The sequence below is a fragment of the Mustela lutreola genome, chromosome 3 (genome assembly GCF_030435805.1).
Source record: "Mustela lutreola isolate mMusLut2 chromosome 3, mMusLut2.pri, whole genome shotgun sequence".
NCBI classification, from domain to species: domain Eukaryota; kingdom Metazoa; phylum Chordata; class Mammalia; order Carnivora; family Mustelidae; genus Mustela; species Mustela lutreola.
Window position 1 is genome coordinate 161761114 of NC_081292.1, and position 27379 is coordinate 161788492.

General features: G+C 40.8%; 1 protein-coding gene across 20 annotated transcripts in view; it reads left to right on the plus strand.

Moving 5' to 3' along the window:
- Positions 1 to 27379, plus strand: part of NEB (nebulin) — a 215212-nt gene that overhangs the window by 159354 nt on the left and 28479 nt on the right. For 18 of the 20 annotated variants that reach the window (XM_059167344.1, XM_059167346.1, XM_059167347.1 and 15 more), the window contains exons 120-139: positions 6765 to 6869; positions 7495 to 7599; positions 8262 to 8366; positions 10725 to 10829; positions 10991 to 11095; positions 11941 to 12045; positions 13262 to 13366; positions 14698 to 14802; positions 17170 to 17274; positions 17621 to 17728; positions 18349 to 18453; positions 20021 to 20125; positions 20517 to 20621; positions 21467 to 21571; positions 21660 to 21770; positions 22483 to 22593; positions 22833 to 22934; positions 23044 to 23148; positions 26354 to 26464; positions 27142 to 27246. In XM_059167344.1, the coding sequence (XP_059023327.1) occupies positions 6765 to 6869; positions 7495 to 7599; positions 8262 to 8366; positions 10725 to 10829; positions 10991 to 11095; positions 11941 to 12045; positions 13262 to 13366; positions 14698 to 14802; positions 17170 to 17274; positions 17621 to 17728; positions 18349 to 18453; positions 20021 to 20125; positions 20517 to 20621; positions 21467 to 21571; positions 21660 to 21770; positions 22483 to 22593; positions 22833 to 22934; positions 23044 to 23148; positions 26354 to 26464; positions 27142 to 27246 (2118 nt within the window). Of the gene's footprint in view, positions 1 to 6764; positions 6870 to 7494; positions 7600 to 8261; positions 8367 to 10724; positions 10830 to 10990; positions 11096 to 11940; positions 12046 to 13261; positions 13367 to 14697; positions 14803 to 15428; positions 15534 to 17169; positions 17275 to 17620; positions 17729 to 18348; positions 18454 to 20020; positions 20126 to 20516; positions 20622 to 21466; positions 21572 to 21659; positions 21771 to 22482; positions 22594 to 22832; positions 22935 to 23043; positions 23149 to 26353; positions 26465 to 27141; positions 27247 to 27379 lie in introns of all 20 variants that reach the window. The other 2 variants (XM_059167362.1, XM_059167345.1) reach the window with 2 other exon arrangements.

The following is a 27379-nucleotide window of genomic DNA, read 5'->3' on the forward strand; positions in this document are numbered from 1 at the left end:
GGAAGTGGGGTATTAAAGTCCCCAACTATTATTGTATTGCTATTTCTCTGTTTAGGTCTGCTGATAATTGCTTTATATATCTGGGCATTCCTCTGTTGGATGCATATTTACAAATATTATATCTTTTTGTTAGATTGGCCCCTTTATCATTATGTAATACCCATTTTTGTTTCTGATTAGTCTTTAAAGTCTATTTAGTCTCATATAAATATAGCTACTTCACCTTTATTTTGGTTTCCATTTGCATGGAACATCTTTTTCTATCCCTTCATTTTCAGTCTCTATGTGTCCTTACATATAACAGGAGTCTCTTATAAGCAGTATATAGATAGGTCTTATTTTTTATTTTATGTTCTTTTAAGATTTAGTCATCTATTTTAGAGAGAGAAAGAGAGCACAGGCCTGAGTAGGAGGGGCAAAGGGAGAGGGAGAATCTCAAGCAGACTCCATGCTAAGGATGAAGCCTGACAGGGCTTGATGTCACAACCCCAAGATCATGACCTGAGCTGAAACCAAGAGTCAGACACTTAGCCAACTGTGCAACCTAGGTGTCTCTACTGAGACACCTAGGCTAAGTTGGCTAAGTGTCTGACTCTTTGGTTTTTTAATCCATTTGGCCACTCTGTGTCTTAGGATGGGAGAATTTAGTCCATTTACATATAGATTAATTATTTTTTTAAAAGATTTTATTTATTTATTTGTCAGAGAGAGTGCGAGAGCGAGCACAGGCAGACAGAGTGGAAGGCAGAGTCAGAGGGAGAAGCAGGCTCCCTGCGGAGCAAGGAGCCCGATGTGGGACTCGATCCCAGGACGCCGGGATCATGACCTGAGCCGAAGGCAGCTGCTTAACCAACTGAGCCACCCAGGCATCCCTAGATTAATTATTTTTTAATCCATGGTTTTTTAATCCATTTGGAGACTCTTTGTCTTAGGATGGGAGAATTTAGTCCATTTACATATAGATTAATTATTTAATTAAGAATTAGTCCATTTACCTATAGATTAATTATTTTTATGTATATGTTTACTGCCGTTTTATTAATTTTCTCTGGCTGTTTTTGTAGTCCCTCTCTCTTCCTTTCTTCTTTTGCTCTCTTTGTGATTTGATGATTCCTTTTAGTGATATGTTTATATTTCTTTCTTTTCTTTTGTATATTTCTGTCAGTTTTTGCTTTATGATTACCATGAAGCAACTTGTAACAACTGGTATTTATAACAGTCTGTTTTAAGTTGATAACAGCTGAAGTTTGATCCTATTGTAAAGCTCAACATTAATCCCTCTGCCATGTTTTATGTTTTTAATGTCGCATTTTACATGTTTTTATCTTATGTATTTCTTACCTAAATGTAATCATAGTTATTTTTACAATGTCTTTTAACCTTCATACCAGTGATTAATTCACTACCTTTACCATATATATATATATATATATATATATATATATATACATATATACCTTTCTAGTGAGATTTATTATCACTAATTAGAACCCTTTCTTTTCAGCTTAAAAAAATCTTTTTAACCTCTCTTTTAAGGCTTCTTTAATGATTATGAACTCCTTTAGCTTTTGCTTGTCTAAGAAATTCTCTCTCCTTCACTTCTGAAAGAGAAGTTTGCCAAGTAGAGTAGTCTTGGTCAGAAGGTTTTTTTCTTTTAGCACTTGGAATATATTTTGCCACTCCCTCTGGTGTGCAGTTTCTGCTGAAAAATCTGCTGATAATCGTATGGGCAGGTGGTTAATGTATATAACAAGTTTTTCTCTTGCTGCTTTTAATAATTTCTTCTTCTCTTTAACTTCTGACATTTTAATTATCATGTGTCTTGTTTTGGGTTTCTCTGGGTTCCTCTAATTTGGAATTCTTTGGGTTTCCTAGATCTGGATGTCTGTTTTCTTCCCCAGCTTAGGGAAATTAATATTTCAGCCATTATTTTTTCAAATAAGATTTCTGTTCCTTTCTCTCTTTTCCTTTTGGAAGCCCTGTGATTCAAATATTAGTCTATCTGATGCTGTCCCACAAGTTCCTAAGGCTATCTTCACTTCTTTTTTATTCTTTTCTCTTTTTGCTGCTCTGGTTAGGTGAGCTCCACTGCCTTGTCTTCAGGTTGACTGATCCTTTCTTCTGCTTTATCTAGTCTGCTGTCAACCCCCTCAAATGTATTTTTCAGTTGTTATTGTATTCTTCAGCTCTGTAACTTCTATTTGATACTTTCTTTTATTTTCCATCTTTTTGTTGGCATTCTCACTGTGTTCATTCTTCTTTGCAGTTTGGTGAGCATCTTTATGAGTGTTAAGTTAAACTCTTTATCAAGTAAATGAGCTCCATTTTATTAAGGTTTTTTTCTGAGTTTTATCTCATTCTTTCATTTGGAACATATTCCTCTTCCTTCATTTTTCTTGACTGTCTGTGTTAATTTATATACAATAAGTGAAACAACCACCTTTCCCAGTCTTGAATGAAGGCCTCATTTAGGATGTGAAACTTGTTGTTCAACCCCATCTCAACTCTTAGTTTTCTCTTGAAACTTTATGCTTGTTTAAGTATCCTATTATATTTTTAAATAGTTCCAGGTAGTTGAGGATGTGCCAAGACCTTGCAGTGTCCCAAAGGGGAGGATCTCAGCACCTAGATTTAGGTGGACTGGAAGCCAAACCCTCAGGCATCAGCTTTTAAATGTATGCAAATACATACAATCCTAAGGGACTACAAGCATAAACCCTATGAAACCAGCAAGCTGGAGCAAGGTAAAAGCAGAGCATCTACCTTTGTGGATAGGATCTACAACTTCGTTCCTTGTTAGCAGTTCCATAGGCCACTAAATATGTGTCATACCTAAAGCCTATGCCTCAGGCCAAAATTCCAGGACAAGCAAAGAGGTGTCCTTCACAGAAAGACCTTGGGGTGGTGACCTACCAAGAACTGTCTTTCTAATTGCCATAGGCCTGTGGAACCCAGAAATATAAGCCTTCCCGGCTATCTGTGCCAGGTACTCAAGGGGTATCCCCAGGTTGGCAGCTACAAAAATCAGGCACCAGGTGTGTAAAAGCTTCCCTCCAGGAGATATTGGCACTCAAAGGCATAGTAGAGGGTAAGGATGAAGATAATAAATGACCTCTAAGTTCTCTGAAAAGTATTTTAGTCAGCCCAAGATGCATTTTTAATAAAAAGCCTGCCCCTCAAGCTGCAGTTATGATGATGAGCTAACACGTCTTCTTTACAGAAAGACTGAGCTCGTGGGTCTGTTGTCTCTTGCTATGCCCTGGGGATAGTAGCTACTTAAGAACTCTTTCCCTATTGGTTACAGTCCTGTGGAACCCACAAGAGTAAGCCCTACCAGCCACTAGAGCTAGATGACATAGAGGTGTCTTCTGGCTGGAGTTGCAAAAATCAGACTCCCAGGCAAGGCTACGAGCTCCTTTCTGGGTGACCTTTGTTATAACAGTCTCATGGCACCAGGGGAACACAAGCTCTCCTGACCTTCACAGCTGAGTGACCAAGAGATGTCCTGTAGGGGGCAGCCACATATACCAGAATGAACAAAATCTTGCCATTTGCACAACTTGAATGGACCTCAAGGTCATTATCCGAAGTGAAATAAGTCAGAGAAAGATAAATATATGACCTTTCTTATATTTGGAATCTAATGTGTGTGTATATAAATGGTGTTAGCCATAGATGGGAAATAGTGGGTGGGAGAAATTTAGTTTATTTAGTTTAAAAAAATCTTTTTTTTTTTTTTTTTTTTTTAAAGATTTTATTTATTTATTTGACAGAGAGAAATCACAAGTAGATGGAGAGGCAGGCAGAGAGAGAGAGAGAGGGAAACAGGCTCCCCGCTGAGCAGAGAGCCCGATGTGGGACTCGATCCCAGGACCCTGAGATCATGACCTGAGCCGAAGGCAGCGGCTTAACCCACTGAGCCACCCAGGCGCCCTAGTTTATTTAGTTTAAATAAATTCTAAAAAATACTGATCGAAGTCACTTTTCTGGATTCAGAAGTTCTTTGGTAGAACCTGTAAATCTGTTTTAATGAGGACTTTTGGGTTTTTTTCAGATCAGGAAAGTTTGGAAAACACTGTTTTAGTAAAAAGTTTGATGGCAAAAGGAAGGTAGAGTTCTCAACTTTTGAATTGCTTTTGAGTTGTATAGATTCTTGACTTTGGAATGTTGTCCCAGGAAACATAAACTGGGATGTCTGTGAGGAATGGGCTAGATGGGTGAGAGGTAGTAAAGAGGGCACTTGATGTGATGAGCACTGGGTCTTTTACATTAGTGATGAATCACTGACTTCTACTCCGGAAACCTATATATTGCACTCCATGTCAACTAACTATGACTTAAATTTTAAAAAATAAAGAAGCATTAACAATGCATACCTAAGTATGGGGGAAATATAATATGAAGAAAATCATTGAAGTGGTATGGGAGAGTTGGGTTTTAGTCCCAGATTTACTTCCACTTTGTTGTGTGACCTTGTATAATTCATATATTCAATACCCCAGTTTCCTGAGCTAGAAGATTAGAGTAGATGATTCAGGGTCCTTTTAACCATAAGATTCTATGAATTTGTAGACTTGCTTTATTTGAAATTTAGCCCAAAAGAAATAGTAAGTTTTTATTTAATTTATCTCTTTTCTTTCAGAAGTAACAGAAAAAATAGCCCCAAGCAGATGAGCTATATTTCGTTTCAACTCATGCTTGTATATAATTTATATTAAAAGAAATAGATATGCACCTTCATATGTATGTACATATTATTTATCTCCTATATTTTATCTGTTCAACAGGCATTTATATTGATAATTAGAATTTATTTGCTACCCATTTGTACTTCCTAGTTTGCCTCACTGTATGAAACTCCGTCAACATTTATCAAAGGACTACTGTTTTTCAGATCTTTTATCCAAGTACAAGGTGAAAAAAGAATGATAGACCCGAGCCCCTGCATTCCATGGGCCCATATCTGTGAAGAGAAACAAACATCAATATGATGAATGATATCATATAGGAATAATCAAGACAGTGAGGACTCTGCTTTCCAGGCAGATAAGAGGAAGAAGAACATTCTAAGCAGAAAGAGCAGTATATGAAAATGGCCTTAATGAGTTCTTAGAATTGGAAACAGTTTCAAATAGCAGAAAGGGAGTGTGGAAGAATGTTGAGAAATGAGGCTAGAAACATAAGATAGAAGCCAGCTCATGAAATCCAATATCTTCATATTGGACTTGATGAAAAATCGCTGAGGAACTATTTCTGAACATTAAGGCATGATTAGATCTGAACTTCAAGAACATTGCCTTCTCAGACTTGCGAAAGATAAATGAGCCATGCAGAGTAATCCAATGGAGGACCTAGGAAGGTTTTTTTTTTGTTTTTAAAGTGCTTTTTTTTTTTTTTTTAAGATTTTATTTATTTATTTGTCAGAGAGAGAAGAGCGAGAGTGAGCACAGGCAGACAGAGTGGCAGGCAGAGGCAGAGGGAGAGGGAGAAGCAGGCTCCCTGCCAAGCAAGGAGCCTGAAGTGGGACTCGATCTCAGGACACTGGGATCATGACCTGAGCTGAAGGCAGCTGCTTAAGCAACTGAGCCACTCAAGTGTCCCAGAAGGTTTTTTAGGAGCATCTTGAGACTGATACAGGAGGAAGAGAAGAAATGATTACAGGAGGCCGAGCTAGGGCAGTGTCTATGAGAAAGGAGAAGGTGGATTGGACTTAAAAGCCATCACAAAATCAGGAGCCCAGAATTCATGACCATTTGTTATGGGAATGAGGGAGAAGTCTAGGATGACTCCTCAAGTTTCTGAGAGGCCTGCATGCCTGGGAGAGTGAGGACTCATTTTGCAAAGTAGACAAAATAGGTAAAAAAGCAGATTTGGGCTGGAGATGAACATAATACAGAGAATTCTGCAATGAACATGGTAAGTTCAGAGCATTGTTGAAAATTTTGTTCTGACTTAGGAGAGTTGATGATTGAATCATACGAACAGATGAGGTTACCCAAGGAGAAGTATAGGATGAAAGAGGCTAACCCTGACTCCAAAAAGTGGCAGCCTTTGGAGGACAGAACCATAGAAGTAAGCTGAGGAGTGCCTAGAAAGATAGGAGGCCATGTAGGGGAAGAGTGCAAGAATGGGAGGCAGAGAAGGGTGTTTTTCAGGAATGAAACTGCTGAGCAGTTTCAGTTGCTACAGAGAACAATTCTTGTATCTGGCAGTCGTAAAGTTTTTGGTAGTCTTTGAGAGTGACTTCATTGGCGTGGCTGGGTAGAAGCCAAACTGTTGCCTTGGGAAATTAACCAAAAGAGAGAGAGAAAAAAAAAGAAATACGTCGTCTGCTTGGCTATGAAAGGTAGAAACTAAGTCATTGGTAGAGATTGGAAAAGGCTTAGTGAAGGAGAGGACTGGAATTTATTTGCAGATGAAAGGAGAAGGCTGGGGAAATGAGAAGGTTGAAGATGTCAAGAGGGGGGCGAGAGTAGTTGCTGGCACAGGCTCCTAGAACAGGGCAGGTGAGAGCAGGACGGAGAATCCAGTAAGAGGCTGGAATCTTGAGCCAGCTACAGCATGTCTCTTATTTTGATACAAGGGAAAAAGAAAAAGAGGGCTCAGAAGGTAAATAAATTATTGGTTTATTGAGCAGAAACTGAGCCTGTTGCAGTGGGACAGGCCTTGGTTTCTTTATAAAGCAAGCACTAAAGGCATCTCTCAGCAGAGAACATAATGTATTGATGAAGCAGAAATAATGGTAATGACTATTTTATGTACAGCTGGTGTACAGAGCTGCAGGCAAAAAGCAGAAGTCAATCTTCACCTCAGTTCCCGACACTCCTGATCTTTTAAGAGCCAAGCGAGGGCAGAAGCTTCAGAGTCAGGTGAGCTTCATAAACAGAGACTCCTAAACCCACAGCACTGACATCGCAGGGAGGGTTGTTGCCTGTGGCTACCCACTCCGGCTCAGTAACAGACTCTCACGCTTGGTTGTCCTTGATGCAGCCTCATGGCCCTTATCTTCTAGCAGTTTTCTTTGGGGCCATCAGAACTGTGGTTGTGTTGTACATAAACAAGCCATATCATGTCTATTTTTTAAGTTGTGTGTACAACTTTTCTCATTGGATAAATGGTCGGTGGACCAAACTGCTTGATTCGTTCTGTAGGACCTATCTATTATTCATGATAAAAGAAACCACATTTTATGCACTCAAACAAAAATGAGTGGGGTGGTGGGAGTGTGTTGATCTAAAACCACATGGTTTTAGATCAGGCAGTACTCAACAGTAAGGGTGTTAGGTAACTAATGTATGTATCATGTTTCCAAATGTGGAACACAGAAAGAAGCAAATGAACAGAAATACAGGAAAAACCAGAACAAGTAGATTTGGCCCTCCCATTGAATAGTTAGAACTGAATGAAAATGACTGAATACTAAATAATAAATACTAAATAATAATAAATAATAATCTGTTTCTAACATCTGATCCCTATTCTTTGATCATTTAGTATCTGTATGTTGAACTTGCCACCAAAGAGAGACCCCATCATCATGCTGGAAACCAGACCAAAGCCTTGAAGCATGCTAAAGATGTAAAGGACCTGGTCAGTGAGGTAAGTTGAGAATTTGGCACCAAGGTGCACTGGGTTAAAGAAAAAAAATCTTGGGACACCTGGGTCGCTCAGTTGGTTAAGCAGCCAGCTCCTGATTTCAGCTCAGATCATGATCTCAGGGTCATGGGATTGGGTCTCGCATCGGGCTCCCCACTCAGCAGGGAATCTGCTTAAGATTCTCTCCGTCCCGGGCACCTGGGTGGCTCTGTGGGTTAAGCCGCTGCCTTCGGCTCAGGTCATGATCTCAGGGTCCTGGGATTGAGTCCCGCATTGGGCTCTCTGCTCAGCAAGGAGCCTGCTTCCTCCTCTCTCTCTCTCTGCCTGCCTCTCTGCCTACTTGTGATCTCTCTCTGTCAAATAAATAAAATCTTAAAAAAAAAAAAAAGATTCTCTCCGTCCCTCTTCCCCTGCTCTTCCCTGCTCATGCTCTCTGTCTTTTAGAATAAATAAATCATTTTTAAAAAGTTTCCTTAAAACCTTCCCTTGCTGCCTCTGATCAGAGAGCTAATTTCTGTAATTATGCTCAGCAGCATCAAAACATTGGGCCTGTTATCAGGCCCAATATATCATGGCCCTAGGTTGGATCTATGACATGACTGTGAATTGGGAGGGGTGAAAACACTTAAACTTAAGTTTGTCTCTTTTCTGCCTTTATTTCTTAGAAAAAGTACAAGATTCAATATGAAAAAATGAAGGACAAGTACACCCCTGTTCCAGACACGCCAATCCTCATCAGAGCCAAGAAAGCTTACTGGAATGCCAGTGATGTATGTGCCCTTTTCCTCTTTCTTCTGTTGTGATAGGGACAGCTGAGGTTGTGGTACCTAAGACACAGAAGATATTATAGTCCTCCATAGTTCAAAGACCTGGTCCACAACGTGGATCACAAGAACAACAGCAGCACTTGAAGCAACAAAAGGCACAGAGTCGGTCAGGCACAGTAACGAAGAATAATGCGGCGAGAGTCTAGGAGCCTATTGTTTTTCTTGTTGACCTTCTTAGCAAATAGTGACCCTTTCTTACAATTCTTTGGTGGCATTTGCTAGGGATACTTGACAAATAATTGTTACTTATCCATAAAGTCATGGTCTTGGAGTCAGCCAAACATGGTTCAAATCCCGCTGCTGTCACTTGCCCGCTATGTGATTCTGTATAATTTAATTTCTCTAAGACTCTGTTTTCTGATATGTGGAATGAGAATACAAATTGTGATAGAGAAGTTAGACAAAACAAGATATAATGTACACAACATTCCTGACATGGTACTGGGCTCTTGTTAACATGCAGAGAAAGGCTGTTCCCTTTCTTCTCTTGACCACCTCAGCCATGAGAATGACACATTTGTTAGAATTAGGAAGGACAGATTTTCATTCCCCACACCACATGAACAAGGACAAGACTGGCTTTCAATGGTAATGAGATGATCTGTTAATAAAGATATGAAATTAACTTAGGGTAGATAACCAGTTCTTATCAGTTTCATTTCTCAGAGCCCACCTGCAGGTGCGTCGCACCCATTACCAGAACCAGAATCCCTGGAGGACTGGGCATATGGGGGTTTAAACTCAGCCCAAAGTTCAAGCAACCCCACAACCCCTCAACTTAAGAATATTGCTCTAGGATTTCAGGGCATCTTAAAGTCATTACAGTGATCTCTAAACAGAAATATGAAAGGACACAGCAAAACTGAAACAGTGTCTCAGTTCCATAATATTGTCAGCAGTTTTCATTTGGAGCAGACAGGAGTCTGCTACCTGAATGAGCACTTTGTCCCCCGAAGCTATGAGATATCGTAAGTCCCTCCCCTGGTGTACAGTGGCGTGAGATCCAACAGCCTGATATAAACGGGCTGAGCACATAGTGCCGGCATCTCCTGACACATCCAAGGTTGTTAGCACGCTCCTCACTAAATGTAAAATGCCCATGGGTGCTGCTCAGGGCTACAGCATACCAACATACTAGGGCACTGGTTCTACACTCTCGGGGTCCGGGGACAGATGGTTTGGCTTAAAATATAAACTGAGAAACCTGTAAACGACTCTCAATCTATCCCCTAGGATATTTGAGTCGTCTTGTGACATCCCCATCTTTATCACTTCAAGGTTACTGTTGAATATTAATTTGAACCAAGCCTACTCTGTTACCACTCTCTCTGGGAGTGGTCACCCAATAAAGTTGGCACCTAGGGCTCAGGACACCCCAGTGGACAGCCCACCCCTAGGCCTTTCTCAGACCAGTGCTGATAACTCTAACCCTTAAAATAGTTGGATGTAACAAGGGTATATCTGGCGTTGACCTTAAAATAGCTGGATGTAACAAGGGTATATCTGGCGTTGAGTTTGGCTTTTCTACACTGGCAATTCCCCCCAAGTAGAGCTAAGCAATTTTATGAGATTATTCATGTGAAAATGTAAATTAAAATGTCAGACAAAAGACACCTTTAATTATGTATTTGTTCAGCTACTCCAAAAGACTTGAGGTTGAAAACAGACTGCTCAGAGAAGAACTCATCTTGTGGGAACAGGGTGAATCTTCTAGGATAGTCTTAGGTTAAGGTCAGAGATGTTATCTCTTGAACTACCACAGAGATCAAGATTATAAAACAAAGTTTCAGGACTGCCTCCTGGAGATGGCATTTTGATACTAGGAGCTGGAAACTAAATCTTTCTCTTCTTTCCATGTTCATTAATAAGTCTTGGGCTCAACAAAGTTGTTTCCTTTTTTCTCCTCCCAATTAGTTTTTTTTGTATGTTTGTTTGCTTGCTTTAGATTTAAATAAACTTCTTATTTTAAGTAGTCTTAGATTTACAGAACAGTTGCAATGGTAGGACAGACTTCCCATATACCCTATACCCTTTTCCCCCTGCTGTTAATACACTACCATGGGACATTTGTCACAATGAGTGAATCTATACTGATGCATCATTATTAGTTAAACTCTATTCAGATTTTACTGGTTTTCTCCTAATGTCCTTCTCTTCCAGGATATGAAAATGAGCTTTTTAATCTCTCTAAATTTATTCATGGGAAAACCTAAGAGAAAACTCAAGAGAGTTCAAGCTTAAAAGAACTCAATTATTTAGCATGGTGGTTTTTCACAATCTGTGTGCTTTTTCTCTTTCCAGCTACGCTACAAAGAAACATTTGAAAAGACCAAAGGAAAATACCACACTGTGAAGGATGCTCTGGACATTGTTTATCATCGTAAAGTCACAGATGACATTAGTAAAGTATGTCCCTGCATATTTCTACTTTGTTGGGCTTAATAACCTACTATCTTTTTTTTTTTTTTTAAGTATTTTCCCTTTCTTAAAACTCTCTAGAGAAATGTAGACTTTTTTATATGAAAGCTGGGTAAGACTTTATAGCTGTCTTTGTGTTTTTACCACAGGTAAAATACAAGGAGAACTACATGAGTCAGTTGGGAATCTGGTTGTCCATTCCTGATCGCCCAGATCATTTCCACCACCGGGCAGTCACTGATGCAGTCAGTGATGTGAGTCTCAAAACTTCCTGTTTTTACATAGGAATTCATACTCCCATGTGACTTACAAAATCAAACACTGCATAGAAACTGATGAAACACTTGGCCAGATTTCAGATCTTCTGTATGGATATTTAAATCTTAAAACTCACTGCTACATAACTGAGCTTTAACTTGTGAGAGAGAAAAATATATTCAAATTTATAAACTTAGGGGCGCCTGGGTGGCTCAGTGGGTTAAGCCTCTGCCTTCGGCTCAGGTCATGATCTCAGGGTCCTGGAATCGAGCCCCGCATCGGGCTGTCTGCTCAGCGGGGAGCCTGCTTCCCCCTTTCTCTCTGCCTGCCTCTCTGCCTACTTGTGATCTCTCTCTCTCTCTGTCAAATAAATAAATAAAATCTTTAAAAAAAATTTATAAACTTAATTTTTCTTCTAAATGGATGATATCCTATTACAGGACTGAAAGTGATCTACTTTGTCTAGCAAATAGGTTAGTTTTGATCATTTGGAGAGACCACTTCATGAAAAAATGAAGACCCATAACAATGCTCATTTTAGAATTTTCAGCTCTCTGTGTGAAAATATAGCTAATATACTTTCTAAGAAAACATGCCTGTCAAATTTGAATTGGTTTAATTAGTATTAAAAATTAAAATTTCCATATATGACACAACAATATACCATAAAATGAGCAGAAATCAGTATTACTAAAAACTTCTCTTAAGTAATTGTTTCAATACTTTAGTATTCCTTATGCTTCAGCAGTCAGAGCTTCTATTTGTTCTACTCGGATTGATCCTAGCCTACTACTGTTCGGAGATAAGTTCTTAAAATTCTTTGATGATGTTCTTCTCCCAGGTAAAATATAAAGAAGATTTGACCTGGCTTAAGGGCATTGGTTGCTATGCCTATGACACCCCTGACTTCACCCTGGCTGAAAAGAACAAGACTCTCTACAGCAAGGTATGTCTACTCAAGGATAAGACACCTGCATTGGGGCACCTGGGTGGCTCAGTGGGTTAAAGCCTCTGCCTTTGGCTCAGGTCATGATCCCAGGGTTCTGGGATCGAGCCCCACATCGGGCTCTCTGCTCAGCGGGGAGCCTGCTTCCCTTCCTCTCTCTCTGCCTGCCTCTCTGCCTACTTGTGATCTCTGTCTGCCAAATAAATAAATAAAATCTTAAAAAAAAAAAAAAAAAAAGAATTACCTGCATATTCCGGTGCCCACAGAGAGAATCAGGCTGAAGCAGTAGTTTTCCGTATGTCTCTCTCTATCCTAGCTTCTAGACCCTGTAGATGCAGTACGTACTGAATTGTTCACTCTGCTTAGGAAGTTTCTTAGTACTGACCTCTCTGACTATAGTCATTATTTATTTATATCATTTATTTGAATTTAATGAAAAGCCATCTTAGTATAACTTCTCATGGCTCTTCCAGAATTTCCTTCCTATTACAGTGTCTCTGGATGACTTACTTTGTTAGCGTTACTATGCTAACAAATACAAAGTGGGATGATTTTAATTCACAAACTTGATGTGTGACTTGAGGCAAATAACTTTGTTTTTATGGCCTTTTTTTCCCATTTCCTATTTACAAAATAAAGCACTTAGGTTAGCTTCCTTTGAGTTCTAAAATAGAAGTCAACAATTTTTTTTTAAAGTGCCAGATAGTAAATATTTTAAACTTTGTGGACAACATTCATTCTGTCACATAGTATTGGTTACAGTCCTTTAAAATTGTTAAAAAACATTCATAGTTCATAGTGTCATTTAAAAAAAGATGATAGTTTAGATGTTAGCTCACCTCTGGTTTAAAATTTTATGATTATCTAATTAATTACTGGAAAATTATTTCAAACTAATGGAATAAAAGTGCTTTCGAGTTCACATAGAATACAATAATAACCCTTATATAGAAACAATGAAGGAACTGATTTATGTTTTTGCCTAATGTGGCAGATAGATTCAGTTGACATCTGTTCAATAAAGGATGTGTTGTGAGGCTAGTTTTTAGGTATCCATCTGGGTATACGTTTCATTGCCTTAGGAGGCAAAGTGTTCAGTAATTACTTGTTAGCCTCCATGAGTAAATCATCTCAGTTGTATGATAGGATAAATGATATGTCTCATTCTTAAGGTAATCACAGCCTGCTATAAGTAACCATGTTCTTTTTTCTTTAGTATAAGTATAAAGAGGTATTTGAAAGGACGAAGTCAGATTTCAAGTATGTTGCAGATTGTCCAATCAATAAGCATTTCAAGTATGCAACTCAGTTGATGAATGAGGTACGTATGACTTGATCCATTTAAGCCTATTCAGTTCCATTAAGAAGTCTATAGAGTTATTTGATTAAAACCCAATACATAAAAGAACAGGAAGGTCAATTTAAATGTTGATTCAAGATAAAAATTTGGAAAGACTCTTATAATGTCATCATCTGATGGGCTCTACCAAAAACAGAGTGAAGAGACTGTCCAGTGAATAAGTGAAAGGGACTGTTCAGAGTGGTGTGAGGGCCCCACCGCCATCATTGCCTCTGTTTGCACTAGCATAGGGCAGCACAGCTTTTGGGGGGACAAGAGGGAGATCAAGGATTTTGTTGACTATCAGCCAAACCCCTTAAACATTATATTGTCTAGAGTTGGGAGACTCCAAGGCTCAAGGTTAATCTGGCATCCCTTACCAGGGCACAGAAATGGCGGTGGTTGGAAGATCCCCCCTTAAGGGGATAGTTGTGATTTTTGCAGTCAGATATATTGCTACTGTTACTCATACATTAGTGCAGAGAAGTATCCATTTGCACCCAAAATATTCCTTTATAGTCTACCCAGTCTTTCCTGGAACTGCTGTTGCCATAATTTAAATTCAGCTTAAAATGGCAGAAATGAGCAAGCTACAAATTAACTTACGTTTGGATGGTTTTATATTTAATTTACTATCTTTGGATTTTCTGTGGATTTATGGAAATCAAAAAACAGTGTTAGAAAATTAGTAAAATGTATCTAAAAATGAAAATGTGGCCAGAGGTATATTTATTTCAATATGTGAATTTTTTGTTGTTTTTGTTATTTTTAACAACAACGATTTAGTTCATTTTCAGTAGATGTCCATACGGGATCACTGAAGAATTACTGTCAGAAGCTTCCTAGGAATACAGTCTTGATAAATTTTGTTACTGTTTTCTAATTTGCGAAGGATTTCCGGGGTCTCTTCTATAATCAAATTTACTACCATAAGACAATTGGTAGAATTTGCCCACGAATATACTTTTTGATTCTCACAACCTTAGATAGTAAACCTATAGCTTATTAGTACCTTATTTAAGATGCCATAAAGCCTAACATTGCTTATGGCCCCATATTTAAAGATGGAAGATGTTTAAGCACAAGGTTGTCCAGTTTTGGTGTCATCAAATCAGATCTATCCCAAGTCCTAGCCTTCTCCAGGTGATCTTCAATCGACTCTCTTTACCTCCATATTATTACTATTCTGGATGCTTTGGAAGCCCATCTTTAGAAATGACCAATTTCTGGCTCTCTGGAGTGTTTATCTTGGGACATTGCTGTGTAGCCTTGAAGTTGTACTCTTGCCATAATTTGATATGATGTTTGAGCAGAAAAAATACAGAGCTGATTATGAGCAGCGGAAAGATAAATACCACCTGGTAGTCGATGAGCCTAGACATCTGCTGGCTAAGATCGCAGGCGACCAGATCAGTCAGGTACTGTGAATGCGGCTGGCTGGACAGCCCAGGCAGGACTGTGCTCCAGATCTCTCACGAGATGTCGTGCCGTCTGCTGCAAGGATGTCATAGGTTCTGCCTATGATATTGGGATGTTCCGTTTCAAATTATCTGTCTAGCCACCCAAAGAGCCCATGAGCTCTTTGAGTGTGCCAGTCCATACTCTGTGTCCTCACATGTGCTGTGGTGAAGATAAACAGAAAAGTCGGTCCTCTCACCCTTTATTCTCCTGGAGGATCTACTTGTAAACTGCAAATTGAGTTGTAGACGTGAAAACAAAGACACAAATTAATGGAAGGAAAGAGGACAGAACTCCTTAAACTGCATTTTTCTACTCCAGTGACGTCTTCTGTCCTGTAAGGCGGTGTTGGTGGGACTAGCTCTATTATTCCCCTTTTGGGAGGATGACGGATTCTCCGCTGCAAGTATCGCAGTCATTCTGCTTGGTACTGCCCTGTAGTTAGTGTCTTCACCCACATGTATATTTGAGTACATGAAGTGTGTGTGCCTACATCTCTTCACTCAGAAGTGATTGGGATATAGAGCCCTGTTCTCTCCTGTCTTCATAAGTCTCTTCTGTGCTTCACTGCTCTTTGCATGAACAGAGAAAATATAAATCTAGTGCCAAGATGCTTCTGAAACAAGGATGTAATGAAATTCTACGTCCAGATATGTTGACTGCCCTCTACAACACACACATGTGGAGCCAGGTAATGTCTGATATGATGCGAAGAAGAGACTGAGAAGCCTTGGGGGCGTTGACATTACGCTTTCCTTGATTCCCTTCCCCGCTCCCTGCCCAGACTGGTTTCCTGCTGCATAAGTATTCATTCCTTACACATGACCTCTGCCTGTGGCCACATGTGACTGCGTGGCAGCCACATCCGTATATCATCTAGTGCCTCCCAGTAAGAGTAATTGAGGCTGTTTTAGACTCTATTTCCAAACTGGTATAACACTGATTTCAATTTTTTAAATATTTTCCCCAAAGAAATGGAGATATAAGTAGATTCAGTGGCATCTAAAATATCTGAATAATGTATTCATTTAATATCCGTTGTTCAGTGATCACTGCAAGTGTACCATTTGGGAACGAGGAGGGTCGTGGTGCAGCTCCTTGAGTACTGTACATATTTATGGCCCCTCTTGAGCTTGATGCTAATTCTCTAGGTTATTTCCAGCATATCTGTCCTCATACACACTTGTTGGCAGTGTTGCTGGTAACATTGTCTTCCTGCAAGGTCAGTTGAAGCTCTTGCCACCACTTTTGCATCACAGAGGAAGGTACATTTGAAGCAGAAAAACAAACAAACAAACAAACAAAAAACAGATAATTGCTTAACTTCCAGATATTGATAAAATGCCATTGTTCCCACATGAAAAAAAAAAAAAGAGCTTTTAATCAGTCTTTTGTATTAGAAACTCATTTTATCACTTTAGTTTGACACCAGGTCAACATGTGAAATGAGGGAGATGAGGTCTCCATAAGAACATCTTGTTTGCCTGAACTTGTTCCTTTGTTCTGATGTGATCATCAGATAGTCATGCATGACATTTTGTTGCGCTTTCTGTATCTGTACTGCTTTAAATGGCTTGTGTGCATGGGAAACACTCATGACTTGGAAATTACAAAAAGTGAATGTCTTTTTAAAAATCATAAATACTTTAAACCACATATACTCATTTTTTAATTTTATATCTGTTTCATCTTTGACATGGATATATACCTTAAGACATCATACATATTCGATGCAGCATATTTTAAGTGGATCATTATCTGTCAGAGTCCAGAGAGCAAGGATCCAATCCTGGCTCCAGGATTTATTCTAGATGTGTCCCTTAGTTCATATTTTTTAACCTCACTGGGCCTGGGCTTCTAATGTATAAAAATATGGAAAATGTCACTTATTATTATGATTTATTTCCCTACTCCATTACACTATTGCTATCAAATACAGTTTTACATTAAACATTTCTGTTAAGGGCGCCTGGGTGGCTCAGTGGGTTAAGCTGCTGCCTTCGGCTCAGGTCATGATCTCAGGGTCCTGGGATTGAGTCCCGCATCAGGCTCTCTGCTCAGCAGGGAGCCTGCTTCCCTCTCTCTCCCTCTCTCTACCTGCCTCTCCATCTACTTGTGATTTCTCTCTGTCAAATAAATAAATAAAACCTTTAAAACAAAACAAAACAAAACAAAAAACACATTTCTGTTAAGATTAAAAGAGAAAGTATGACCCCGTGGCTTATCTAATAATCCTATTTGCTATGGGACTCTTTTGAGGAAAATTACCCTCGTTAAAGCCCTCTATTCTGCTTCAAGTTAACTTGTTCTTCTCTTCTGCAATTTAGATCAAGTACAGAAAAGATTATGAAAAATCAAAGGACAAGTTTACCTCAATCGTGGATACTCCAGAACACCTGCGTACCACAAAAGTCAACAAACAAATTAGTGATGTAAGTGCAAGAAATGCAGGATGGATTCTCAGACTCGGGGAGCATTTGCAAATGTGGAGGGACATTTTTGATTGTCACGATGTCTGGAAGATTCTACTGCTGTTTAGTGGGAGGGAGGCAGGGATGTTAAATGTTCTGCTCTGCTCAGAACGCTTCTTTTACAATAAAGAGTTATTCTTACTAAATTGGCAAACACGCCAATTTAGAGGCAGTGGAGCTTTAGCAGAAAGCATGAAAGTGCATGAAAAAAGCACACAAAACACTTTGCATGCATATTTTTATGCTACATTATATTGTAAACTGAGATGCACAATATTGTCTCCTTCTGCTTTTACTTCTCCTTCAGATACTTTATAAGTTGGAATACAACAAGGCCAAGCCAAGAGGCTACACGACAATCCACGACACACCCATGTTGCTGCACGTCCGAAAGGTCAAAGATGAAGTTAGTGATGTAAGTACGAGAATGTTCGCAGCCCCTCTCATCTTGGGCTCTTTCTAACGTGACATAATGAACCCTGGTCCAGTTATTTATTCCTGTGCAGCAGTCAGCCAGTGGCTTGAAACCAAAATCATCTCTTTTTTTGCTGGTGATTCTGTGAACTGACTGGGCACAGCTGAGCAGATCCTCTCTGCCATGTGCCATGAAAAATGCTAAATACATCCAGTGCACTGTTTATGAAGGCAGGAATTATAAAGTATTTTTAAAATATTTTTTCACTTTTTTATGTTAAAATAAGTTTTGGTACTTCAAACATGAACATCACTTGTTCATAAACCTCTATTTGATCCTTTCTCTGGAGCAGCCCATTCCCTCTCCCTGTAGAAAAATGAAGCATTTCTGTATCTGTTCCTCCAACCTTTCTGCTTATAACAATAACCAGAGATATTGATGAAAAATACGGACTTCAAGGCCTTTTGAGGAAAGTGCATGGTAGCATATTTTCTTCACAACAGACTTAGTCTGCCTTATGAAACATTGTGTATTATAGTGATGGTTTTAATTTCTTGCCTTTTTGATGCTTGGTGGGCCACTGTAAAAATTAACCTTGACTCACTGTGTTTTCTCCCCAGCTGAAATACAAAGAAGTTTACCAAAGAAATAAGTCCAACTGCACCATTGTGCCAGACTCTGTTCATATCAAAGCAGCCAAGGATGCCTACAAAGTCAACACCAACGTAAGTTCCAGAAACTTTCCCAAGGCTAATGGGGGATTTCGCTTCTGCAGGACACATGACCTCCTTTTACATCTCCTCAGGTGATTGAGCTCTAATGAGTCTGGATCAAGAGTTAGCCCCAGCAGCATGACTACTGGTGCTGGAATCGAAATGCTGCTTTTGCTTCTCGCAGAGGAGAGTGGGGAAGAGCCAGGGTGGCCAAACCTGTGCCACAGTGTTACACCCACTCAGCCTCTCTGCCAGGTGGCTGAGAAATAGGAGATTTAATTCTGGAATGAAGGCTGCATGTTGGAAACTGTCTCGTCATCTTTCATTCCCTCTACCCTTTATATCTTCGTCTTTTCCTGCTTTAGAACCCGATTCTTCTGGAAAACACACACAAACATGCATATGCCCATGCAAAGAAGCACATTTTAGTCACTTGAGGCTGCCAGAAGTTAGCCTGTGTCTTTCTCCTGCTCACCTTAAAGCCTCAACCACAGCGATATTTTTGTGCATTTTGATAAGTATTAACTTTCAAAAAATATATGAATTTCTTACATAATGAAACCATTGTAACCCAGTGAATGCCCCTAGTGTCAGAGAGAACATATATTAATCAGGGTCCGCAAATACCTTAGGGGTGGGCAGGTCTCTTGCAGGTGTCCCAAGGATGGATTGAGGGCTGGGTCGGTAGCAGGATGGGTGTGTGAAAAAGCAAACACATTATAATGTATGATGTAGAGTCAAGGTAGTGGGTATACAGGTATTCTTTAGGATTCTTGCAGCTCTGTTGTAGGTTTGAAAAATATGACAATAACTGGAGAAAACTCAGGGCATCATAAAGCAGACCTCATGAAAAGCTCCTCAAGAGCATGCAGAGTTGATGATATGCAAAATACACCTTCACAGAACAATGAAGAGTGAGGAAAGAAATGTGCCTGCTGTTGAGGGCTCTTCCCAGGACACAGATTAAGCACCATGTGCTCCTGTGCCTCAGATTTGGCCCCAGGCAGCCACATGGCCAGCTCAGGGAAGGTCTAGCAAGTGTGGGAGCCTCTCTAGAGCCAGTCTCTGGTGGTTTGAGTCCCAGCTCTGTCATTCATGAGCTGCCTCCCCTTGGGCAGTTTAACCCGCTGGTTGGTTCCTCAGCTGTCAATTTCGTGCAGCCATTGCAACCATTAAATGAGGTAGTAGTTAGGAAGCACTGAGAAAAGTGCCTGGCATGAAATGAATACTCTAAATTTAATCATTTAAAAAAGATCAAGCCTGAGTTTAGCTAGATGTTGAAAGTCCTTGACTCTGAAGATGAGCTACATTGACAGTGAAAGGAATTGTAGAATTATTTTACCTGGAGGCCTTTAAAATTTTTAGCCCCTATTTTGAGACAAAATAGTCCCACAAGACGACCTCTTCGGTGGCTGACTAGTGGCATAAATTGTCCGGAAATATTAACTGGGGCTCTCGCTTGCATAAAGAACAATGATATTTTGTATGTTGAGATGCACAATGTGTCCCCCCAGGCCATGCGCGGTTATGAATTCAGCCCATAGAATGAAATGACCTATTTTTGTCTTGTTACAAACAGCTGGACTACAAGAAGCAGTATGAAGCCAACAAAGCCTACTGGAGGTGGACCCCTGACCGACCAGACTTCATCCAGGCAGCCAAGTCGTCCCTACAACAGAGCGATGTGAGAAGGGACGGACGGTCGGGCTCTCTGACACACCTGAGACAGAAGCATGAATAATCACTCATAATAACCGCTGCTGCGGGTGTCAGCCTAGCACACTTGACATCCCAGAAGGATGGGGGGTGATGTGAGAAGGGGAAGCAAGTGCAGGAAGCAGACCTATGGTCTCCCACAGCTGGGCACAGGCACTAGGGTGTAGAGTCCTGAGTGAGGCTGGGGAGGAACTGGGGGTGAGCGTGTGGGAAGGACTTGGTCCTGGCCACAGGGCTGGAGAGGGGGAGCCCAGCATGCAGTGAGGGGCCTGGAAGCCTCTGCCCCCTTTTTGGTAGCCAGTCTTCCTAGCACCCTTAAAAGGAGAATTACAGATTCCTTTGCCTTTCTTCTGTTTCAGGTTGAGTATAAGCTGGACCGAGAGTTCCTCAAAGGTTGCAAGCTTTCTGTCACTGATGATAAAGACATGGTGCTGGCCCTGAGGAATTCTTTAATAGAAAGTGATGTAAGTATCCAGTGCCTCCCATGACACCTAATCCACTTCAGTGGCACAGTCCCCAGCGACACCAGGGAAGGACAGAGGAGGCTGCTGGTGTAGGAGCTCAGGCGCAGGTCCTGAAATACAAACCTAACCCGGTGAGCGTGCCAGTGACATGGCAGAGCAGGGTGACAGGCAGGGGAAGCTTGAAAATCCAGGTGACCATTCTCATGTATACTGCACTGCGAGATCATTCACACATCGAGAATTGGGAGCTGACGTCCTGGCTGGATTCTATGAGGAAGCATATGTTTTTGAGTGATCATATTCTTTCTTTGTTTCTTCATCTGTAAAGGAGAAGTAGTAATTCCTCCCAGGATTCGGGAGCAGGTCAAATGACATATTCAAAAGTCCTTTGAGGGTGCCTGGGTGGCTCAGTGGGTTAGGCCGCTGCCTTTGGCTCAGGTCATGATCTCAGGGTCCTGGGATCGAGTCCCGCATCAGGCTCTCAGGGAGCCTGCTTCCCTTCCTCTCTCTCTGCCTGCCACTCTGCCTACTTGTGATCTCTGTCAAATAAATAAATAAAAATAAAAATAAATCTTTAAAAAAAAAAGGTCTTTTGAACTAAGGCTAGGGGTATAAAGATTCATCATGAGATCCATTTTGATCATCATTAAAGCCTCAACTTGGAAGAAAGAAAGTCTTTTTGTATCGTTCCCAAGATTTCCAAACATCAGATCTTTTATTGAGTTTAGTGTCCTTACTGTGTCAGTGATTCTGTTTCCCAGCTCTATCTAGTGACTCAAGGACTGAGTAAATATATACCAGATACCCAGAGGAGCTAAATCTATATTTTTTTTCCACCCCTGCAGCTGAAATACAAAGAGAAACATGTCAAGGAAAGAGGAACCTGCCATGTTGTGCCTGACACTCCTCAGATCCTCCTGGCAAAGACTGTCAGCAATCTGGTGTCTGAGGTAACCTTCCAGCAACATATGCTCTGCTTCCCTCTTGGGTTAATGCCCCAGGCGCACACTCTAACAGGCTCTCTGTGGATTCTCTCAGAACAAGTACAAGGACTATGTCAAGAAGCACCTGGCCCAGGGATCGTACACAACACTGCCAGAGACCAGGGACACCATCCATGTCAAGGAAGTGACCAAGAATGTCAGTGACGTAAGTGACCAGCTCCAGGACTCTTGGCAGCAGCAACACCACTTTACCTTAGAATCCAGGGAAATCTGGGGCAAGCTGCCTCTTTGCTTCTAAGTGCTTTTCTGTACATCGCTTCACTCTTACTGTCATCAGTGCCTATGTGTGAATTTTCAATTCTGCTTTAAAGGAGGACTCTGTGTTTGTTAGGTTTCCTATTATGGCAACTATGACAAATGGACATTTTGCCACAGGACTAGTTATCTGCAATATAAGATGTTAGTAACCTGGCGTTAATAAAAGGAGGAAGTGTTGCTGATTGAGAATGGCCGCTCCTATCATTAAAACTGCTGAACAGTTTTAGAGAAGTAAAATCAGTACTTTGTAATTAAGTCATCCCTGCCCACTTTGTCCTTATCAATAATGCTTTCATAATCTTGCTATTATATTTTTATGAGCCCTGTATGGTTTCATATGTTTTCTAAAGCTAGAAATGGGAAATGAAAGAGTTTAATTTGCTTGTAGTCAGTTCTCCCAAGATTGCCTTGTGTTTCAAATGTTGGACTCCAGGACAGACAGGACAAGGAAGAGCTAGCATATGGGTCAGAGATCCAGGTTCCAGACTGACGCCGGGATGGGGAGCCATGGATTTTCATGGAGATCTCACAGTTCTTCAAGTAAATCAGTTCTTTTCCCAGATTCCTGTGCTCACATAAGTGATTCTGGCTCTATTTAGACAAATTACAAAAAGAAGTTCGTCAAGGAGAAAGGGAAATCCAACTACTCCATCATGCTGGAGCCCCCGGACGTGAAGCATGCTATGGAGGTGGCCAAGAAGCAGAGCAATGTAAGCTCCCCTGTCCACGCTCTCCACAGTCGTGCTGAGTCCATGGATCCCAACTTGGTGCCTAGTGGGCTGGTTCCATCCAGTGGTATTCCTAATTTCCCTCTCTGGTAGTTTAAAATATACGGTGGTTTAAAAAATTGGTTTGGTTTTAATAAAACGGTTGTTTGTGCTTGATGAGGACTTTTTCAAAGATAGCATATCTTCCACATGAGTAAACATTCTTTTCTCTCCAAATAAAGGTTGCATACAAAAAAGATGCCAAGGAAAACCTGCATTACACCACAGTGGCTGATCGGCCAGACATCAAGAAGGCCACGCAGGCAGCCAAACAGGCCAGTGAGGTATGTGTGTGGTGAAAATGCACCTGCTCCCCAGAGGTCACGGCCACAGAGTATGATAAGGCACCCACCTCTTAGAATGTATTGCCCATCTCGGTTTTCTTTGATTCAGGTGGAGTACAGAGCCAAGCACCGCAAGGAAGGCAGCCATGGGTTAAGCATGCTCGGTCGCCCAGACATTGAAATGGCCAAGAAGGCAGCCAGGCTGAGCAGCCAGGTAATCCAGATGGGTATGTGGCAGCTCTCGCATGAAAAACCTCGCAGGAAGTCGGGATTCTCAGCACAGAAGTGCAGAAGTAGCAACAAGAGAGATCCTGGGTCTTGGAGAGCACTGCTGAGCTTTGAAAAATTAGATTGTAAAAGTCTAGCAAGGACCTTGTCTCTTGTTTCTCTCTGAGATCTTCAGGCCTTTCTCATTCTCCACTTTTCCACTTATGGGTGTGTGTCTAGCTATTTGAGTGCTTAACAGTCTTCAGGAAGAGAAATATCGGCTTGTGAGGTCCTACTGGCACCTCTTCTCAGGTAGTGAGATTGTATCCCAAGGGTAGCATTCACACTTGAGTCACCTGTGGGCATTTAACAGGCAAGTGTCATGAAATTTAAAACTTCTAGAACCCAACCAGATGCAGTCACTTTTATTCTGCCATTCAACATCTATAGATTACATGACTGGGCTAAGAACTAAGGGGGTGAACGGATGTCCTCAACCTCATTTCCATAGATAAATAAGGACAGTTTGGGGTGAAAAGTAATCAAGGTATATCCAGGGTGCTGAGGGAAAATGCCTCATTCTGTTGAGCTTTCCAGTAAATCATCATCTTCAGCTATTTTACATAGGCATGACAGCTCTCTTCCTTTCATTCAATTAAATCACATTTATTGAGCAAGTCTACTCCATCATTTTCTATAGAGCACGTCTACTCTATCTTCCTACTCCAAGCAGCATGTTCCAGAGGGAGGGGATGAGTGTGCACAGAAGTAAATCTTTCAAGAAAGTTCTATAGCATTCCACACATTTCAACACAAAATCAACAGAAAAGAGTGTAACTTGGTCAGTCCCCTGACTGAGGTTAAGAAAGTAGATGAGCAAAAGGAAAAGAGATGTCAGCTTGCTGATGTCAGTCCTACATCCCTGATGAGTGCGTTAGTTTTCTTCAAATGTCTCATCACAGCAGCATCGTAAGATGCAGCCTGTGCCTCTACCCTCTCCTTTGGCCTTTGAGTTATTCTAAGCAAGTATCAAGTATCAGCCAGGCATCAAAGTCAGGATAGGGGAGGCCCCACACTGGGAAACCCCTTTGGGGCTGGGGTCACACTGAGAAGTTACAGTCCCTGAGACAAGCCTTCCAGAGGAAGTAAAGCCTCCACATCTGAGGTTTAATGTAGGATTAGAAATGCACGCCTCTCGGGGTGCCTGGGTGGCTCAGTGGGTTAAGCCGCTGCCTTCGGCTCAGGTCATGATCTCAGGGTCCTGGGATCGGGTCCCGCATCGGGCTCTCTGCTCGGCAGGGAGCCTGCTTCCCTCTCTCTCTCTCTGCCTGCCTTTCCATCTACTTGTGATTTCTGTCAAATAAATAAATAAAAATCTTTTAAAAAAAAGAAATGCACGCCTCTCATGGGGCGCCTGGGTGGCTCAGTAGGTTAAGCCTCTGCTTTCGGCTCAGGTCATGATCTCAGGGTCCTGGGATCGAGCCCCGCATCGGGTTCTCTGCTCAGCAGGGAGCCTGCCTCCCCCCCTCCCCCCGCCTGTCTGCCTCTCTGCCTACCTGTGATCTTTCTAAATAAATAAAATCTTTAAAAAAAAAAAAAAAAAGAAATGCAAGCCTCTCAATTTTCAAAAACAGCAAAGTCTTCAAAATTTCAACATCAGATTTTTTCTTTGCTTTAGTAGAGTAAGCTGGTATTTATGCTTATTTTTTAAATTAAAGTTAGCCCTTTGCATAATCTTTTTTGTATCCTAAAGGTATACTTAATCTTATTTTTATCATTATGGCAAAACATCTCACTTCTTTCTTCTAGATCAAAATCGTATTGAAGGGCTTTCCCCACACGCTCTGTTCTTTTTTACTCAAAAATTATGCCATTTTTTTGCCGCATGTCAAAAAAATGGCACAATTTTTTTCTTTGATTAAGAAATCAGAATGAGGGCGCCTGGGTGGCTCAGTGGGTTGGGCCACTGCCTTCGGCTCAGGTCATGATCTCAGAGTCCTGGGATCGAGTCCCGCATCCGGCTCTCTGCTCAGCAGGGAGCCTGCTTCCTCCTCTCTCTCTCTCTGCCTGCCTCTCTGCCTACTTGTGATCTCTCTCTTTGTAAATAAATAAATAAAATCTTAAAAAAAAAAAAAAAAAAAGAAATCAGAATGAGGGGTGCCTGGGTAGCTCAGTGGGTTAAAGCCGCTGCCTTCAGCTCAGGTCATGATCCCAGGATCCTGGGATCGAGCCCCACATCGGGCTCTCTGCTCAGCAGGGAGCCTGCTTCTTCTTCTCTCTCTGCCTGCCTCTCTGCCTACTTGTGATCTCTGCTTGTCAAATAAATAAATAAAATCTTTAAAAAAAAAAAAAAAAGAAATCAGAATGATGGGGCTCTTGGGTGGCTCAGTGGGTTAAAGCTTCTGCCTTCAGCTCGGGTCATGGTCCCGGGGTCCTGGGATCGAGTCCCGCGTGGGGCTCTCTGCTCAGCGGGGACCCTGCTTCCTCCTCTCTCTCTCTGCCTCTCCACGTACTTGTGATCTTTGTCTGTCAAATAAATAAATAAAATCTTAAAAAAAAAAAAAAGAAATCAGAATGATATAGCCAAAGTACTACTTTAAAACTATAATAAATTCTCCTAATTTAACAGATTCCTTATGTCTCACTCTTGTGGATCATTTACAACTCCTCTTTAAACTCCTTACAGGTGACCTAAAATGCCTTTGGTTTCACTGGCTACTAGGGTCAGAAAGCTCCAAATCATTAGATCACTGAATATAGCCTGAAGCCTTTACCCCTTATTCCTCTTACTTTTGTTTTGCACTAAAAAGAGATGATTTGTGATGAAATGAGCACTGGAGGTAATATGCAACTGATAAATTATTGGACACTACATTAAGATGTACTATAGGTTGGCTAATTGAATTTAAATAAAAAAGTGAATTAGCTGTTGGTTGATTAAAAAAAAAAGATGAGTATCTTTCCTACTTCTGAATAATATAAAAATGAGCAAGGCGAATACCATAGAACTCATTCTTACCCTTGACTTCCTGTTGCCCCAACATAACTATTGGTTGTGCTCTTTTTTACTCTTAAAAGCATCCTAGTGTGGATCATAAGTTATATGATCCCTTTATATATAACATATTCTTTGTATTTGTAGTTCCTCCATTTCTCAGTTTTCAAATTAATTGATGTTCAGAAATAATCTGGAGTTTTGCATTTGCTATTAGGTTAAATACCGAGAAAATTTCAACAAAGAGAAGGGCAAAACACCGAAATTCAATCCAAAAGACAGCCAGCTCTACAAAGTCATGAAAGATGCTAACAATCTTGCAAGTGAGGTATGTTTTTTTTAATTGTGGCAAAATATATAACATGAAATTTGTCATTTTAACTATTTTTAAACATATGATTGAGTGCTCTCAGAAGAGCACTCTTGATCTCGGCGTTTTAAGTTAGAGCCCCACGGGTATAGAGATCAGTAAATAAATAAAATGTACAGTTCAGTGGTATTGATTATATTCACAGTGTTGTCCAACAGCCACCATTATTTCCATCGCCCCAAACAGAAACTGTACAACCACTAAGCTATAACTCCTTCCTCTCTCCCCCCAGCCTCTGTAACCTCTATAATCTATTTTCTGTCTCAATGAATTTGCCTACTAGAGAATCTTCTCTAAGTGGGACCATACAGTAATTGTCCTTTGTTTTTCCTGCCTTACTTCACTTAGCATCATGTTTTCAAGGTTCATCCTTGTCATAGCACTTGTCAGAATTGCATTTCTTCTTGTGACTAAATCATATCCCATTGTGTGTATACACCACATTTTACTTCTCCATTCATCTGTTTATGGACACTTGAGCTGTTTTCCACTTTGTAGTTACTGCAAACGAGGTGTGTGCATTTTTTTCATCAGCTCCAGAATTTATTTCAGGATGGGATCTCTTACATGGCTTCCATTGGTGCTGTCTGCCAGTTCCTATTTATGTGATTTCGTTCTTCCCCCCTCACATGCAGGTTAAATATAAGGCCGACCTGAAGAAACTTCATAAACCTGTGACTGATATGAAGGAATCTCTGATAATGAATCATGTGCTGAATACCAGCCACCTTGCCAGTTCTGTAAGCTTAGTCGTTTGCTGTAGAAACGGCATGTTTCACCCATTTGCAGCTGAACTCCTTTGCTGAGCTCACATACATCTCCTTCTCTGCTCCCAAGACACCAGATTTACGAGAAAGCTCTTTTATGTGAAGG